The sequence below is a fragment of the Tachypleus tridentatus genome, chromosome 3 (assembly GCF_004210375.1).
Source record: "Tachypleus tridentatus isolate NWPU-2018 chromosome 3, ASM421037v1, whole genome shotgun sequence".
Lineage (NCBI taxonomy): Eukaryota > Metazoa > Arthropoda > Merostomata > Xiphosura > Limulidae > Tachypleus > Tachypleus tridentatus.
This window is the reverse complement of record NC_134827.1, coordinates 43,245,122-43,260,386: the sequence shown is the minus strand read 5'-3', so window position 1 is coordinate 43,260,386 and position 15,265 is coordinate 43,245,122. Positions and strand designations below refer to the sequence as shown.

At 35.6% G+C, this 15,265-nt stretch overlaps 1 protein-coding gene across 2 annotated transcripts in view; it reads left to right on the top strand.

The window, feature by feature from the left end:
• LOC143246776 (dynein regulatory complex protein 1) overlaps positions 1-15,265 on the top strand; it is a 99,942-nt gene that overhangs the window by 14,652 nt on the left and 70,025 nt on the right. For both annotated transcript variants that reach the window (XM_076493920.1, XM_076493921.1), the window contains exon 4: positions 770-821. In XM_076493920.1, the coding sequence (XP_076350035.1) occupies positions 770-821 (52 nt within the window). The remainder of the gene's footprint in view (positions 1-769; positions 822-15,265) is intronic.

Genomic DNA, 15,265 nt, shown 5'->3' with positions numbered 1-15,265 from the left:
CAACAATTCTTGCTAGCTCATTCATTGCATGGTAAACACAATGGGCTCTCTGTCACATCTGAACATTAGGTAAACACAATGGGCTCTCTGTCACGTCTGAACATTAGGTAAACACAGTGGGATCTCTGTCACATCTGAACATTAGGTAAACACAATGGGCTCTCTGTCACGTCTGAACATTAGGTAAACACAATGGGCTCTCTGTCACGTCTGAACATCAGGTAAACACAATGGGCTCTCTGTCACGTCTGAACATTAGGTAAACACAATGGGCTCTCTGTCACATCTGAACATTAGGTTCAATGGGCTCTCTGTCACATCTGAACATTAGGTTGTAAGCAAACATACGTATAGACTTTTTGTGACATAATATTTAGAGTAACTACTATGAAACTTTATCCATATAAGCCTACCAAATTCATATATATAAACATAGTAGCCTTGAAATTAATATATTATAAAATAAATAATGTTTGTTGTGTCACAGTATTGAGCTATTTATGGTAATTGGGATGTTTCTTAGCTCTATGTTTACTTAGCTTCTGCTCCTTTATACTCAGATTTTATTCTGTTTTTAGTTCTAATATAACTCTCTTCAAATTCACATAGTTTAATGTACTTGTTTTGATGATTTTAGTAATAGACTGATTAACAAAATGATGGTTTTGAACTTTAATAGTTGTAACTTACATCGACTTGACCACCATTAAATATTTGAAGATTTAGTTCAATTTATAGAACTTGCTATGTCTAGTCAATTATTTTACAGGTGTAAGAAAATTCAAAAAGAAGCTGAAACTACTGAAGAAAAGTACAAAATGGTAGGTAATTGACGTTGTAAAAGATATTAATATGTCATAGTGATATAATTAACCATTGGTACATAGTGAAACTCCATAATTACAAAATTGTATGTTTCACAAATATCTCGTGGACACTGATGATACATTCACTGGTGAAACTGTGGTTGTGAATTAATGTACCTAGTTTTTGTTTTTTTGCTTTGTCTAAGCAACAAATGTTAAAATTTAATCTATACATTAAAACTAAAAATGTTTTCAGAAACGAAAGTACAACTATACTGGAGAGGTATATGGCTTATAACCCAGGTAATGTAACTGTCATGGTTTTTCAACAGACTTTTGTCATGTGAAAATTATTACACAGATATTTAAGTGGCAGTGGATTTAGTCCAAGATCATAGAAAGATAAGATAATTTTAGTTTTTCTTTATCACCAAAGCTAGGTGACAAACATTTTGTTTCAAATTGAAAAGCTTAAGATTACCATATAGATTAACAATTGCATTACCATATTTGATTTGAAAGTTTAGAGTTATGTAGAATTAAATGAAACTAGATCTGTTCAAATTTGTAGGTTTTAGTTGTTTGTTAAAGTTTCTTTTAAATTCACATTGGTTAACAAACTCCAAAAAAACGAAACCTTTGTATCCCATGAAGGTCAAAGCCATTGTATTAGTGATTTATTTTCAAGCTTGCTTAGATGTTATTATTATTATAAGATATTATTGTTCATTTCAAAACCATTCTTTCCTTGATATTGTAATGATATGTTCAAAACACTGCTCCCCTCGGTGTGGATTCCTGTACGTGGTGAGGGGACCTCCCAGGGAATGTTCTGTTCTATCTGGTTACCTTCTCTGGGATCTAAACATTCATCCAAGTGTTTGCCATGCGTGGCGACCCGTGAAGGGGAGGAGAGGATCCTGGTGGTTGAGGGGTCCAACTCTAACACACCACTTTGGCCTCGAATTCCTGTAGACGGCCGGCCTTTGAGTGGTCCCCCTTGGGTCAATCGGCTGGTCCACTTGGGCTAGAGTCAACCAAGTACCAGTGTTGGAAGTTCTCAACGGGTGTTGTGGACATTGTGCCTGATGCTGGTGTTTGGGTATGGTACTCACGAAACCCTGGCATTGCTGCATTGTCCTTGCATGACTTTGTAGTGCTTCCCCTTGTAGGGCTCCATGGTGGGTGGGGTCAGTGGGTACCGAAACTTTTTCTTTTCCTATGGATCCTCCAAAAAATTTAAATAAAATTGTAAAAATACAGTCAATGGGTAAGCGACCACGTCTTGAATACTCAGAACAGCAATCTTCAACATCAGTAACACACGTATCTCATTTTCTTATATTACATTCTCTTTCGGAAAAACCTTTAGGGCAAATATCCCCTTTTTTTATTCAAAAGGGACTAGAGGGACTTGCTGGCCCTCCAAAGTCAGTAAAGAAACTTCGATCTGGTGACATATTGGTTGAAACATCCACATCCCAACACAGTGAACTCCTCTTGAATTCAAAGACAATTGGGGATATACCTATTGAGGTTACACCCCGTGCTACCTTGAATTCTTCACGAGGAGTTATTGTTGAAAGGGATTTGAAGAACGTTCCCGAGTCAGAGATTCTCGCTGGTCTCTCCACTCAAGGAGTTTCTGCAGTGAGGCGCATCTCCACTCGCAAAGATGGAGTTACACTGCCAACAAATACCCTCGTTTTAACATTTACTTCACCACGTGCACCTGCCACCATCAAGGCAGGCTATCTCATTTGCAGGGTTCGGCCATACATACCAAACCCTCTTCGATGTTTCCAATGTCAGAGATTCGGCCACTCAAAGACATCTTGTCGTGGTTCCCTGACATGTGCTCGTTGTGGAGGGAAGGACCACGATGCCTATGACTGTGACATGAACCCACATTGCGTAAACTGCAATGGTTCTCACCCCTCTTACTTTCATTCTTGCCCAAAATGGTTGGAGGAAAAAGAGGTGCAGCATTTGAAAACGACACATAACATTAGTTATCCTGAGGCTCGGAAATTGCTGTCCACAACTCCATCTCGGACATATGCTGCTGCACTTCATTCCACAACTACAGTGGGAGTGCAGACAGATCTCTCTGTGCCTCCAAGAGAATCGTTTTCAAAACAAATGAAAAGCCTTTTGACCTCCGTGGTTAAAAAGGTTGATGAATCGACTTCCACACCCATCTCTGTTCCTCCCATACCTTCCAACAAGCCTCAAGATCCACGTCCTTCAGTTTCAAATACAGGCATTTCTTCTGATACATCTTTTTCTCCCACCACAAGAGACAAAACAATTATTCGTTCGTGTCCTCAGTCACTGGGTTCCCCTTCCAATAACAAAAAACCTGCCCACCCGACCAAGAGCAGGATCCATGGAGGTTGATAGACCTCCTCCGACTAAAGAGAGTAAAGAAAAAAGACGTGGTCGTAAACCGAAGGGTTCTCCAGCCACTTCACCTACCCGTTCTTAAAAATGGCCACCTTGATACAATGGAACTGTCAAGGTTTATGTTCTAATCTGGATGATATCAAAACGCTGATTGCTTCCTACCATCCTGTTTGTCTTTCTTTACAAGAAACATTTCTCAAAACTGCTGATACTGTCTCCATTCGGCAGTTTTCTCTGTACAGAAATGACAGGTTGTGTGATGGTCGAGTACATGGAGGGGTGGCACTGTTGGTTGATCAACACGTGCCCACCCGGTCTTTGTCACTCAACACACTCTTGGAGGCTGTAGCCATCCGTGTTTCCTTGGGTCATACCATCACTGTTTGTTCTCTGTACCTGTCCCCTGGGGAGACATATGATCAATTAGATCTTGATGCTCTCGTTGAACAGTTGCCATCTCTATTTCTAATTCTAGGGGATTTTAATGGACATCATCCCCTCTGGGGAAGTGCTATTATTGATGAGAGGGGCCGATCTGTAGAGCGGATGCTCTCTGATCACAATCTTTCTCTTTTCAATACTGGTTTTTTCCACTTACTTTCATGCACCTAGTCAGTCCTTTACCGCTATTGATCTCTCAGTTTGCTCCCCTTCATTATTCTCCCATTTTTCATGGAGGGTTGACAGTAATCCACTAGGCAGTGATCATTTTCCGATCCTTTTGAGAGAGACTGGCCGTGGTCGATGCCACCCTATCCACGTGCCCCGGTGGAAGCTGGATCAGGCAGACTGGTCCACTTTCACTGCTCTAGCAGAACTTGATCCTGCCATCGTAAATCAGCCATCAATAAACGACTGTGTAGCAGCGGTAACTGACTGTATTACACATGCAGCTGCTCAGTGTATTCCTAAAACCTCGACACGATTTCCACGATATCCTCGTCCGTGGTGGAATCCTGCTTGCCACTTAGCACAGAAGGCTCAAAAGCGGGCCTGGAATACTTTTCGTAGATATCCCACTTTCAAACCGGGTTGCTTTCCAACGGACCCGTGCACATGCTAGGTGGGTAAGACGTCAAAGCCAGAAGGAATCTTGGATTAAGTTCAGAACCAGCATATCTTCTACCACCAGTTCCAAGATCATATGGGACAAGATTCGAAAGGTTAATGGGCACTACAATTCTGTCCCCCCACTTGATCTTACTCTCTGATGGTCAGGAGGTGACTGATGTTCGAAACATCGCTAATACTCTAAGTGAAAGCTTTTGCCGGGTATCTAGCACTTCTGCTTGTTCCTCCACCTTCCTGGCCATCAAGACTCGGGCAGAGCGATCACCTCTTTCCTTTCGAACTGACTGTTTCTTTGACTATAATTGTCCCTTTACCCTGGTGGAACTAAAAATGGCCCTTCATCGGTCTGCCAGTACGTCTGTTGGACCTGATGATATTCATTATGACATGCTGCACCATCTATCTCCTGCTTCTCTTGATGTCCTTCTGATTGTTTTCAACTGGATCTGGCAGGAGAATATTTTTCCTGATGCCTGGCGCCAGGCTATTATTTTACCTTTCTCTAAGCCAGGGAAAGATCCCAAGATTCCTTCAAACTACCGTTTAATTGCTTTGACGAGCTGTCTCTGTAAGACATTAGAAAGGATGGTTAATGCTCGTCTTGTTTGGTTCCTTGAATCAAACAACCTCCTCTCGCCCACCCAGTGTGGGTTCCGTCGACAGCACTCCACCACAGACCACCTAATTCGTCTTGAAACATCTATCAGAGAAGCCTTTCTCAACCGCCAACATCTTGTATCAATATTCTTTGACATAGAGAAGGCTTACGACACAACATGGAGGTATGGCGTTTTGCGAGACCTCCATACATATGGGTTACGTGGCCATCTACCCATGTTTATTAACATTTTTTTAATGGACAGGAGATTCCAAGTTCGTGTGGGTTCGACACTTTCCCCGTTCTTTTGTACAGGAACTTGGAGTCCCTCAAGGCTGTGTAGTGAGTGTTACACTCTTCAGTATAAAGAAAAATGCCATCACTGAACAACTCCCTCTCACTGTTGCGAATGGGCTGTATGTCGACGACTTTCACATCTTATGTCAGTCGTCAAACATGAGATATATTGAGTGGCAACTACAAACTGCCCTCAATTGTGTACGGACGTGGACTCTGGTGAACGGCTTTAATTTCTCTCTCTCCAAAACTGTATGCATGCACTTTTGCCATCGACGGGATATTCACCCTGATCCTGAACTTCATATCGGTGAAGTTTTGCTGCCAGTGGTCCCGGAGACCAAGCTCTTGGGGCTTATCTTTGATCGTAAACTGACCTTTATACCACACTTAAAGCAGCTTCGGGTCAAATGCACAATGTTCTCTCTTCTACCAGTTGGGGGGTAGATCGCTGTTCAATGTTAAAGGTATATCGTGCTCTTATTAGATCGAAACTCGATTATGGATCAATGGTCTATGGCTCTGCCAGACCCTCGGCCTTAAAGATGCTGGACCCCATTCATCACCAAGGACTTTGACTCTGCACTGGGGCTTTCCGTACCTCTCCAGTTCAATGTATATACATTGAATCTCATGAACTTTCTCTACACCTTCACCGTTTGCAACTATCTTTACAATATACTTCCGAAACTTCATTCCTTACCAAAGCATCCCACCTGGAAATGTGTTTTCCTTCCTCGGTGGGCAGTACTTTTTCAGAACAGACGATCTGTCATTGCTCCGTTTGGCCTTCGCATCCGGGCGCAATTGGATGAATTGGGTCTGTCCTTGGATAACATTGCAGATTCCACAGGTCGGCCCATCCCACCATGGCTTATTACAGCCCCCAAATGTGACCTTTCTTTCAGTCACCTAAAAAAGGCAGATACTCCAGATTGGAAGTACCATCTTTTATTCAATGAATATCTTTCAAACAATCATTCAGTTCCCATTTATACAGATGGTTCCAAATCAGGTAATTCAGTGGGCTCTGCTATGGTTTGCTATGGGTCAGTAGTTGCGCGCAGAATCCCTTCTACAGCTTCTGTGTTCACTGCTGAACTGTATGCCATATCTCTTGCCCTGGATCATATTGCAGCTGAGCAGTACTCCAACTGCACTATTTATACTGATTTACTTAGTTCTATACTTGCCTTGGAATCGCTACACGTTAGCTCACATCCTATTCTCGCTGATATTCGAAACCGACTGGCCCATTTCTCATTAGCAGCTACTTCAATCCAGTTTTTCTGGATACCAGGCCATGTTGGTATTCGCGGGAACGAGCTTGCAGACATGGCACCTAAATATGTCTGCTTCAGCACCATCACTCCTATGCCTATTCCGTACATGGACTATGGCATTGTCTTCAAGGCTCAGCTCCGTGCCAGCTGGCAGTCCACTTGGAGTGAGCAACGCGACAACAAACTTTTTTCAAATCAAACCCAAAATTGGACTTTGGCCATCTAGCTTCCGTAAAGTTCGGAAGTAGGAAGTTGTTCTCACTAGGCTATGCATTGGTTACTGTTTTTTAACTCATCATTTTCTTTTATCTGGAACTGATGCACCAATGTGTAGTTTATGTAACACTCAAATCACTATCAGCCACGTTTTACTTTCTTGCCATCGTTACAATTCTCAACGACGGCAATATTTTAAACATATTTTTTCCCAGGGTCAGTCTGTTAGATTGGACAGAGTTATCGGTGATGGTGACTCTGTCCACCTTGATAATGTTTTTAATTTTTTAATGGCCATTAATCTTTTTAATCTCATTTAAGTGTTGCATATTTATTCATTACACCTTTTTAATTGTGTTTCCTTTTTTACAGTTTTAATCTCTCTCATTCAATTTGACATTGGACAATGGCCAGAACATTAAATAACTCGACACCAGGACTGGAAAGACCAACTTCAGGTGACTAACGCCACTGTTTGAACTATCCGTTTGAACTGCTCGTTAGTCATCCTGGCGAGTTGTTATTATACTTTTGCTGCATATCATTTCACACTTTTACTACTTTACTTTTTAGTACTGGCCATATTGACTCATAACCCGGAACCAGGACTGGAAAGACCAACTTTAGGTGACTGACGGTGGTTTTTATACTTACCTGTTAGTCTTCCTGGCGGGTTATGATTATTACCATTCTGCTACAGGTAGTCCTTTACAACTTTGTTGACTGAATGTCAACATTGGTTTTTACGCCATTTTCTGTTTTAATTGCCGTTTTGCTTTTATCTTCAATTACTTTTACAAATTTTACTCCATTTACTTGACTTTATCTTTTTGCTGGACATTTGGCTACTCATTGTTACAATTTTGCTATGTATCTTTTAAAACTTCTATTCTTTTACATTTTGATACTGGTTGCTATGACACATAACCCAGAACCAGGACTGGAAAGACCAACTTCAGGTGATTGACGTTGGTTCTTGAACTTACCTGTTAGTCTTCCTGGCGTGTTATGATCATTACCTTTTTGCTAGAGTAAATACCTTACAACTTCTTATACTCTGCCTTCTACCTTAACATTGTAGACTAGGTGTCAACATTGGTTTCATACTTTTTTGTTTTACCTTCATTTCCATTTATGTCTATTACTACATTTATTTATTTATTTTTTGTTTTTGTTTTTTTACATTTTTACCGAATGTCTGGTGCAGATAGCCTCGCTGCTTTGTACCACAAAACACTAAATCAATCAAAACACTAAATCAATCAAAACACTGCTAACACAAGAGTTGAACAAAATATATAAGAGAAATCCAACATGAAACTTTTCTGTCCAGGATTAGGTATAAACGTGTTTCTGGCCAGTACCTGGTATAAACGTGTTTCTGGACAGGACTAGGTATAAATGTGTTTCTGACCAGGACTAGGTATAAACGTGTTTCTGGCCAGAATTAGGTATAAACGTGTTTCTGGACAGGACTAGGTATAAACGTTTATCAACAATACAAGATTCTCAATGTTAATCATTTCAATAAATATCAAAGGTGTTAGGAGAGGAGTCATAAGAAACAGTAATAAAACCTTTTCTGAACACACAATCTTTTTTGAAATGCTACTAACACAAGAAGGCCTACTTCTCCATGAAATGTTTCACATTCATGTTTTCAAACAAAGTTCTCTGCGTCACAATGTTTGGTTCAGGTATATTAATAATACTTTTGTAATGTGGCCACACACTACTGATGAGTTTCACAATTCATGAACAACCTGCTATGTAATTCACAGTGGAAAAACTAAAGGGTAACATTTTTGACATTTTATATACTCAAACACAGAACTCAAACCACATTAATTTATAGGAATCCCACAGTAAGTATCTTCACTATAAATCAAACTACCACAACATTGTAGAAACAGCTGTATAGACTGCCTAACTTCCTGAATGAATGAGGTTTGTAATACCAAAGAAGGTAAGAAGATGGAATAAAAACACATCACTCCAACTGTCTTCAACAGTGGATACCCAAGACATTTAATAGAGTAGAATATAAAAAAAAGTTAAAAGTTGAGAATAAATAGGAACAAAAATGAATATACAGTTACATTCCTCTATGTCAAAGGTCTTTCTCTAAAAACAAAGAATATGTAAATAACAGCAATATTAAGCAGTCACATGACAACACTATCAGCAGTATCATACACTAAACAACCTAAAGACCCAGTTACAACATACGCTATCAGAAGTATCATACATTAAACAACCTAAAGATCCAGTTACAACATACACTATCAGAAGTATCATACATCAGACAACCAAAAGACCCAGTTACAACATACACTATCAGAAGTATCATACATTAAACAACCTAAAGACCCAGTTACAACATACACTATTAGAAGTATCATACATCAAACAACATAAATATCCAGTTACAACAAATACTATCAGAAGTATCATACATCAAACAACCTAAAGACCCAGTTACAACATACACTATCAGAAGTATCATACATCAAACAGCCTGAAGACCCAGTTACAACATACACTATCAGAAGTATTGTACATCAAACAACCTGAAGATCCAGTTACAACATACACTATCAGAAGTATCATACATCAAACAACATAAATATCCAGTTACAACAAATACTATCAGAAGTATCATACATCAAACAGCCTGAAGACCCAGTTACAACATACACTATCAGAAGTATTGTACATCAAACAACCTGAAGATCCAGTTACAACATACACTATCAGAAGTATCATACATCAAACAACGTAAATATCCAGTTACAACATACGCTATCAGAAGTATCATACATCAAACAACCTGAAGACCCAGTTACAACATACACTATCAGAAGTATTGTACATCAAACAACCTGAAGATCCAGTTACAACATGCACTATCAGAAGTATGATACATCAAACAACCTAAAGATCCAGTTACAACAAACACTGTCAGAAGTATGATACATCAAACAGCCTGAAGACCCAGTTACAGCATACACTATCAGAAGTATTGTACATCAAACAACCTGAAGATCCAGTTACAACATGCACTATCAGAAGTATGATACATCAAACAACCTAAAGATCCAGTTACAACAAACACTATCAGAAGTATCATACATCAAACAACCTAAAGATCCAGTTACAACATACACTATCAGAAGTATCATACATCACACAACGTAAAGACCCAGTTACAACAAACACTGTCAGAAGTATCATACATCAAACAACCTAAAGACCCAGTTACAACAAACACTATCAGAAGTATTGTACATCAAACAACCTGAAGATCCAGTTACAACATACACTTACAGAAATATCATACATCAACTAACCTAAAGATCCAGTTACAACATACACTATCAGAAATATCATACATCAAATAACCTAAAGATCCAGTTACAACATACAATGTGAATAATGTTTGTAATTGAATTCCTGATCATGAAAGGTCTACAAGACATGGTTTTACCAATCTGTCTGTAATATTCCATTATGTCATAGAAGAATGCCATGTGATTAATTGGTATGAGCCACACATGAGCTAAAGAAAGTTTAAAGAATAGTCCTGCCTCCAGTTAACTAAAACGACCTAGTTTAGCAGTAAAACATATGAATGGATATTTTCTTGAAATCATTATTGGTTTATTTAGTTCTAATGACCCAGTAGAGTGTAGGATGTACCAGACATCTGTAAAGAATACCAGAGATTGAATCCTAAGTACCAGTAAAATAGTTCTTGTGAGGATTGACTTCCCTGAAGACAAATTAATAGCTTAAACATTGGACCTAAACTAGTTAGTAATTAATGTCTAACTAATAATAATGAAGAAATACATAAATGAAATAAAGGAAGTTGTCAACACTTGATATATGTTCAATATAAGCTGGCTTCTTCTTTAATGATATAAAGAAAGTGGTTAATACTAGATATATGTTGAATATAAGCTGGCTTCTTCTTCAATGATATAAAGAAGTGGTTAATACTAGATATATGTTGAATATAAGCTGGCTTCTTCTTTAATGATATAAAGGTAGTGGTTAATACTAGATATATGTTCAATATAAGCTGGCTTCTTCTTTAATGATATAAAGGTAGTGGTTAATACTAGATATATGTTCAATATAAGCTGGCTTCTTCTTTAATGATATAAAGGTAGTGGTTAATACTAGATATATGTTCAATATAAGCTGGCTTCTTCTGTAATGATATAAAGGTAGTGGTTAATACTAGATATATGTTCAATATAAGCTGGCTTCTTATTTAATGATATAAAGAAGTGGTTAATACTAGATATGTGTTCAATATAAGCTGGCTTCTTATTTAATGAAATAAAGGTAGTGGTTAATACTAGATATATGTTCAATATAAGCTGGCTTCTTCTTTAATGAAATAAAGAAGTGGTTAATACTAGATATATGTTCAATATAAGCTGGCTTCTTATTTAATGAAATAAAGAAGTGGTTAATACTAGATATATGTTGAATATAAGCTGGCTTCTTCATTAATGATATAAAGAAAGTGGCTAATACTAGATATATGTTGAATATAAGCTGGCTTCTTATTTAATGATATAAAGGTAGTGGTTAATACTAGATATATGTTGAATATAAGCAGGCATCTTATTTAATGATATAAAGGTAGTGGTTAATACTAGATATATGTTCAATATAAGCTGGCTTCTTCTTTAATGATATAAAGGTAGTGGTTAATACTAGATATTTGTTCAATATAAGCTGGCTTCTTCATTAATGATATAAAGGTAGTGGTTAATACTAGATATGTGTTCAATATAAGCTGGCTTCTTCTTTAATGATATAAAGAAAGTGGTTAATACTAGATATATGTTGAATATAAGCTGGCTTCTTCTTCAATGATATAAAGAAGTGGTTAATACTAGATATATGTTCAATATAAGCTGGCTTCTTCTTTAATGATATAAAGGTAGTGGTTAATACTAGATATATGTTCAATATAAGCTGGCTTCTTCTGTAATGATATAAAGGTAGTGGTTAATACTAGATATATGTTCAATATAAGCTGGCTTCTTATTTAATGATATAAAGAAGTGGTTAATACTAGATATGTGTTCAATATAAGCTGGCTTCTTATTTAATGAAATAAAGGTAGTGGTTAATACTAGATATATGTTCAATATAAGCTGGCATCTTTAATGAAATAAAGAAAGTGGTTAATACTAGATATATGTTGAATATAAGCTGGCTTCTTCTTTAATGATATAAAGGTAGTGGTTAATACTAGATATATGTTGAATATAAGCCGGCTTCTTATTTAATGAAATAAAGAAGTGGTTAATACTAGATATATGTTGAATATAAGCAGGCTTCTTCATTAATGATATAAAGAAAGTGGCTAATACTAGATATATGTTGAATATAAGCTGGCTTCTTATTTAATGATATAAAGGTAGTGGTTAATACTAGATATATGTTGAATATAAGCTGGCTTCTTATTTAATGATATAAAGGTAGTGGTTAATACTAGATATATGTTCAATATAAGCTGGCTTCTTCATTAATGATATAAAGGTAGTGGTTAATACTAGATATATGTTCAATATAAGCTGGCTTCTTCATTAATGATATAAAGGTAGTGGTTAATACTAGATATATGTTGAATATAAGCTGGCTTCTTCTTTAATGAAATAAAGGTAGTGGTTAATACTAGATATATGTTGAATATAAGCTGGCTTCTTCTTCAATGAAATAAAGAAGTGGTTAATACTAGATATATGTTGAATATAAGCTGGCTTCTTATTTAATGATATAAAGGTAGTGGTTAATACTAGATATATGTTGAATATAAGCTGGCTTCTTCTTTAATGAAATAAAGAAAGTGGTTAATACTAGATATATGTTGAATATAAGCTGGCTTCTTCTTTAATGAAATAAAGAAAGTGGTTAATACTAGATATATGTTGAATATAAGCTGGCTTCTTATTTAATGATATAAAGGTAGTGGTTAATACTAGATATATGTTCAATATAAGCTGGCTTCTTCTTTAATGAAATAAAGAAAGTGGTGAATACTAGATATATGTTGAATATAAGCTGGCTTCTTATTTAATGATATAAAGGTAGTGGTTAATACTAGATATATGTTGAATATAAGCTGGCTTCTTCATTAATGATATAAAGAAAGTGGTTAATACTAGATATATGTTCAATATAAGCTGGCTTCTTCTTTAATGAAATAAAGAAGTGGTTAATACTAGATATATGTTCAATATAAGCTGGCTTCTTCTTTAATGAAATAAAGAAGTGGTTAATACTAGATATATGTTCAATATAAGCTGGCTTCTTATTTAATGATATAAAGGTAGTGGTTAATACTAGATATATGTTCAATATAAGCTGGCTTCTTCTTCAATGAAATAAAGAAGTGGTTAATACTAGATATATGTTGAATATAAGCTGGCTTCTTATTTAATGATATAAAGGTAGTGGTTAATACTAGATATATGTTGAATATAAGCTGGCTTCTTCTTCAATGAAATAAAGAAGTGGTTAATACTAGATATATGTTCAATATAAGCTGGCTTCTTCTTTAATGAAATAAAGGTAGTGGTTAATACTAGATATATGTTCAATATAAGCTGGCTTCTTATTTAATGATATAAAGGTAGTGGTTAATACTAGATATATGTTCAATATAAGCTGGCTTCTTCTTTAATGAAATAAAGGTAGTGGTTAATACTAGATATATGTTGAATATAAGCTGGCTTCTTCTTCAATGAAATAAAGGTAGTGGTTAATACTAGATATATGTTGAATATAAGCTGGCTTCTTCTTTAATGAAATAAAGGTAGTGGTTAATACTAGATATATGTTCAATATAAGCTGGCTTCATCTTCAATGAAATAAAGAAGTGGTTAATACTAGATATATGTTCAATATAAGCTGGCTTCATCTTCAATGAAATAAAGAAGTGGTTAATACTAGATATATGTTCAATATAAGCTGGCTTCATCTTCAATGAAATAAAGAAGTGGTTAATACTAGATATATGTTGAATATAAGCTGGCTTCATCTTTAATGATATAAAGAAGTGGTTAATACTAGATATATGTTCAATATAAGCTGGCTTCTTCTTTAATGAAATAAAGGTAGTGGTTAATACTAGATATATGTTCAATATAAGCTGGTTTCTTCTTCAATGAAATAAAGAAGTGGTTAATACTAGATATATGTTCAATATAAGCTGGCTTCTTCTTCAATGAAATAAAGAAGTGGTTAATACTAGATATATGTTGAATATAAGCTGGCTTCTTATTTAATGATATAAAGGTAGTGGTTAATACTAGATATATGTTGAATATAAGCTGGCTTCTTCTTTAATGAAATAAAGAAGTGGTTAATACTAGATATATGTTCAATATAAGCTGGCTTCATCTTCAATGAAATAAAGAAGTGGTTAATACTAGATATATGTTGAATATAAGCTGGCTTCTTCTTTAATGAAATAAAGGTAGTGGTTAATACTAGATATATGTTCAATATAAGCTGGCTTCTTCTTTAATGAAATAAAGAAGTGGTTAATACTAGATATATGTTGAATATAAGCTGGCTTCTTCTTTAATGATATAAAGGTAGTGGTTAATACTAGATATATGTTCAATATAAGCTGGCTTCTTCTTTAATGATATAAAGGTAGTGGTTAATACTAGATATATGTTCAATATAAGCTGGCTTCATCTTCAATGAAATAAAGAAGTGGTTAATACTAGATATATGTTGAATATAAGCTGGCTTCTTATTTAATGATATAAAGGTAGTTGTTAATACTAGATATATGTTGAATATAAGCTGGCTTCTTCTTCAATGAAATAAAGGTAGTGGTTAATACTAGATATATGTTCAATATAAGCTGGCTTCATCTTCAATGAAATAAAGAAGTGGTTAATACTAGATATATGTTGAATATAAGCTGGCTTCTTCTTTAATGATATAAAGGTAGTGGTTAATACTAGATATATGTTCAATATAAGCTGGCTTCTTCTTTAATGATATAAAGGTAGTGGTTAATACTAGATATATGTTCAATATAAGCTGGCTTCTTCTTTAATGATATAAAGGTAGTGGTTAATACTAGATATATGTTCAATATAAGCTGGCTTCTTCTTTAATGATATAAAGGTAGTGGTTAATACTAGATATATGTTCAATATAAGCTGGCTTCATCTTCAATGAAATAAAGAAGTGGTTAATACTAGATATATGTTGAATATAAGCTGGCTTCTTCTTTAATGATATAAAGAAGTGGTTAATACTAGATATATGTTCAATATAAGCTGGCTTCATCTTCAATGAAATAAAGAAGTGGTTAATACTAGATATATGTTGAATATAAGCTGGCTTCTTCTTTAATGATATAAAGGTAGTGGTTAATACTAGATATATGTTCAATATAAGCTGGCTTCTTCTTTAATGATATAAAGGTAGTGGTTAATACTAGATATATGTTCAATATAAGCTGGCTTCTTCTTTAATGATATAAAGGTAGTGGTTAATACTAGATATATGTTGAATATAAGCTGGCTTCTTCTTCAATG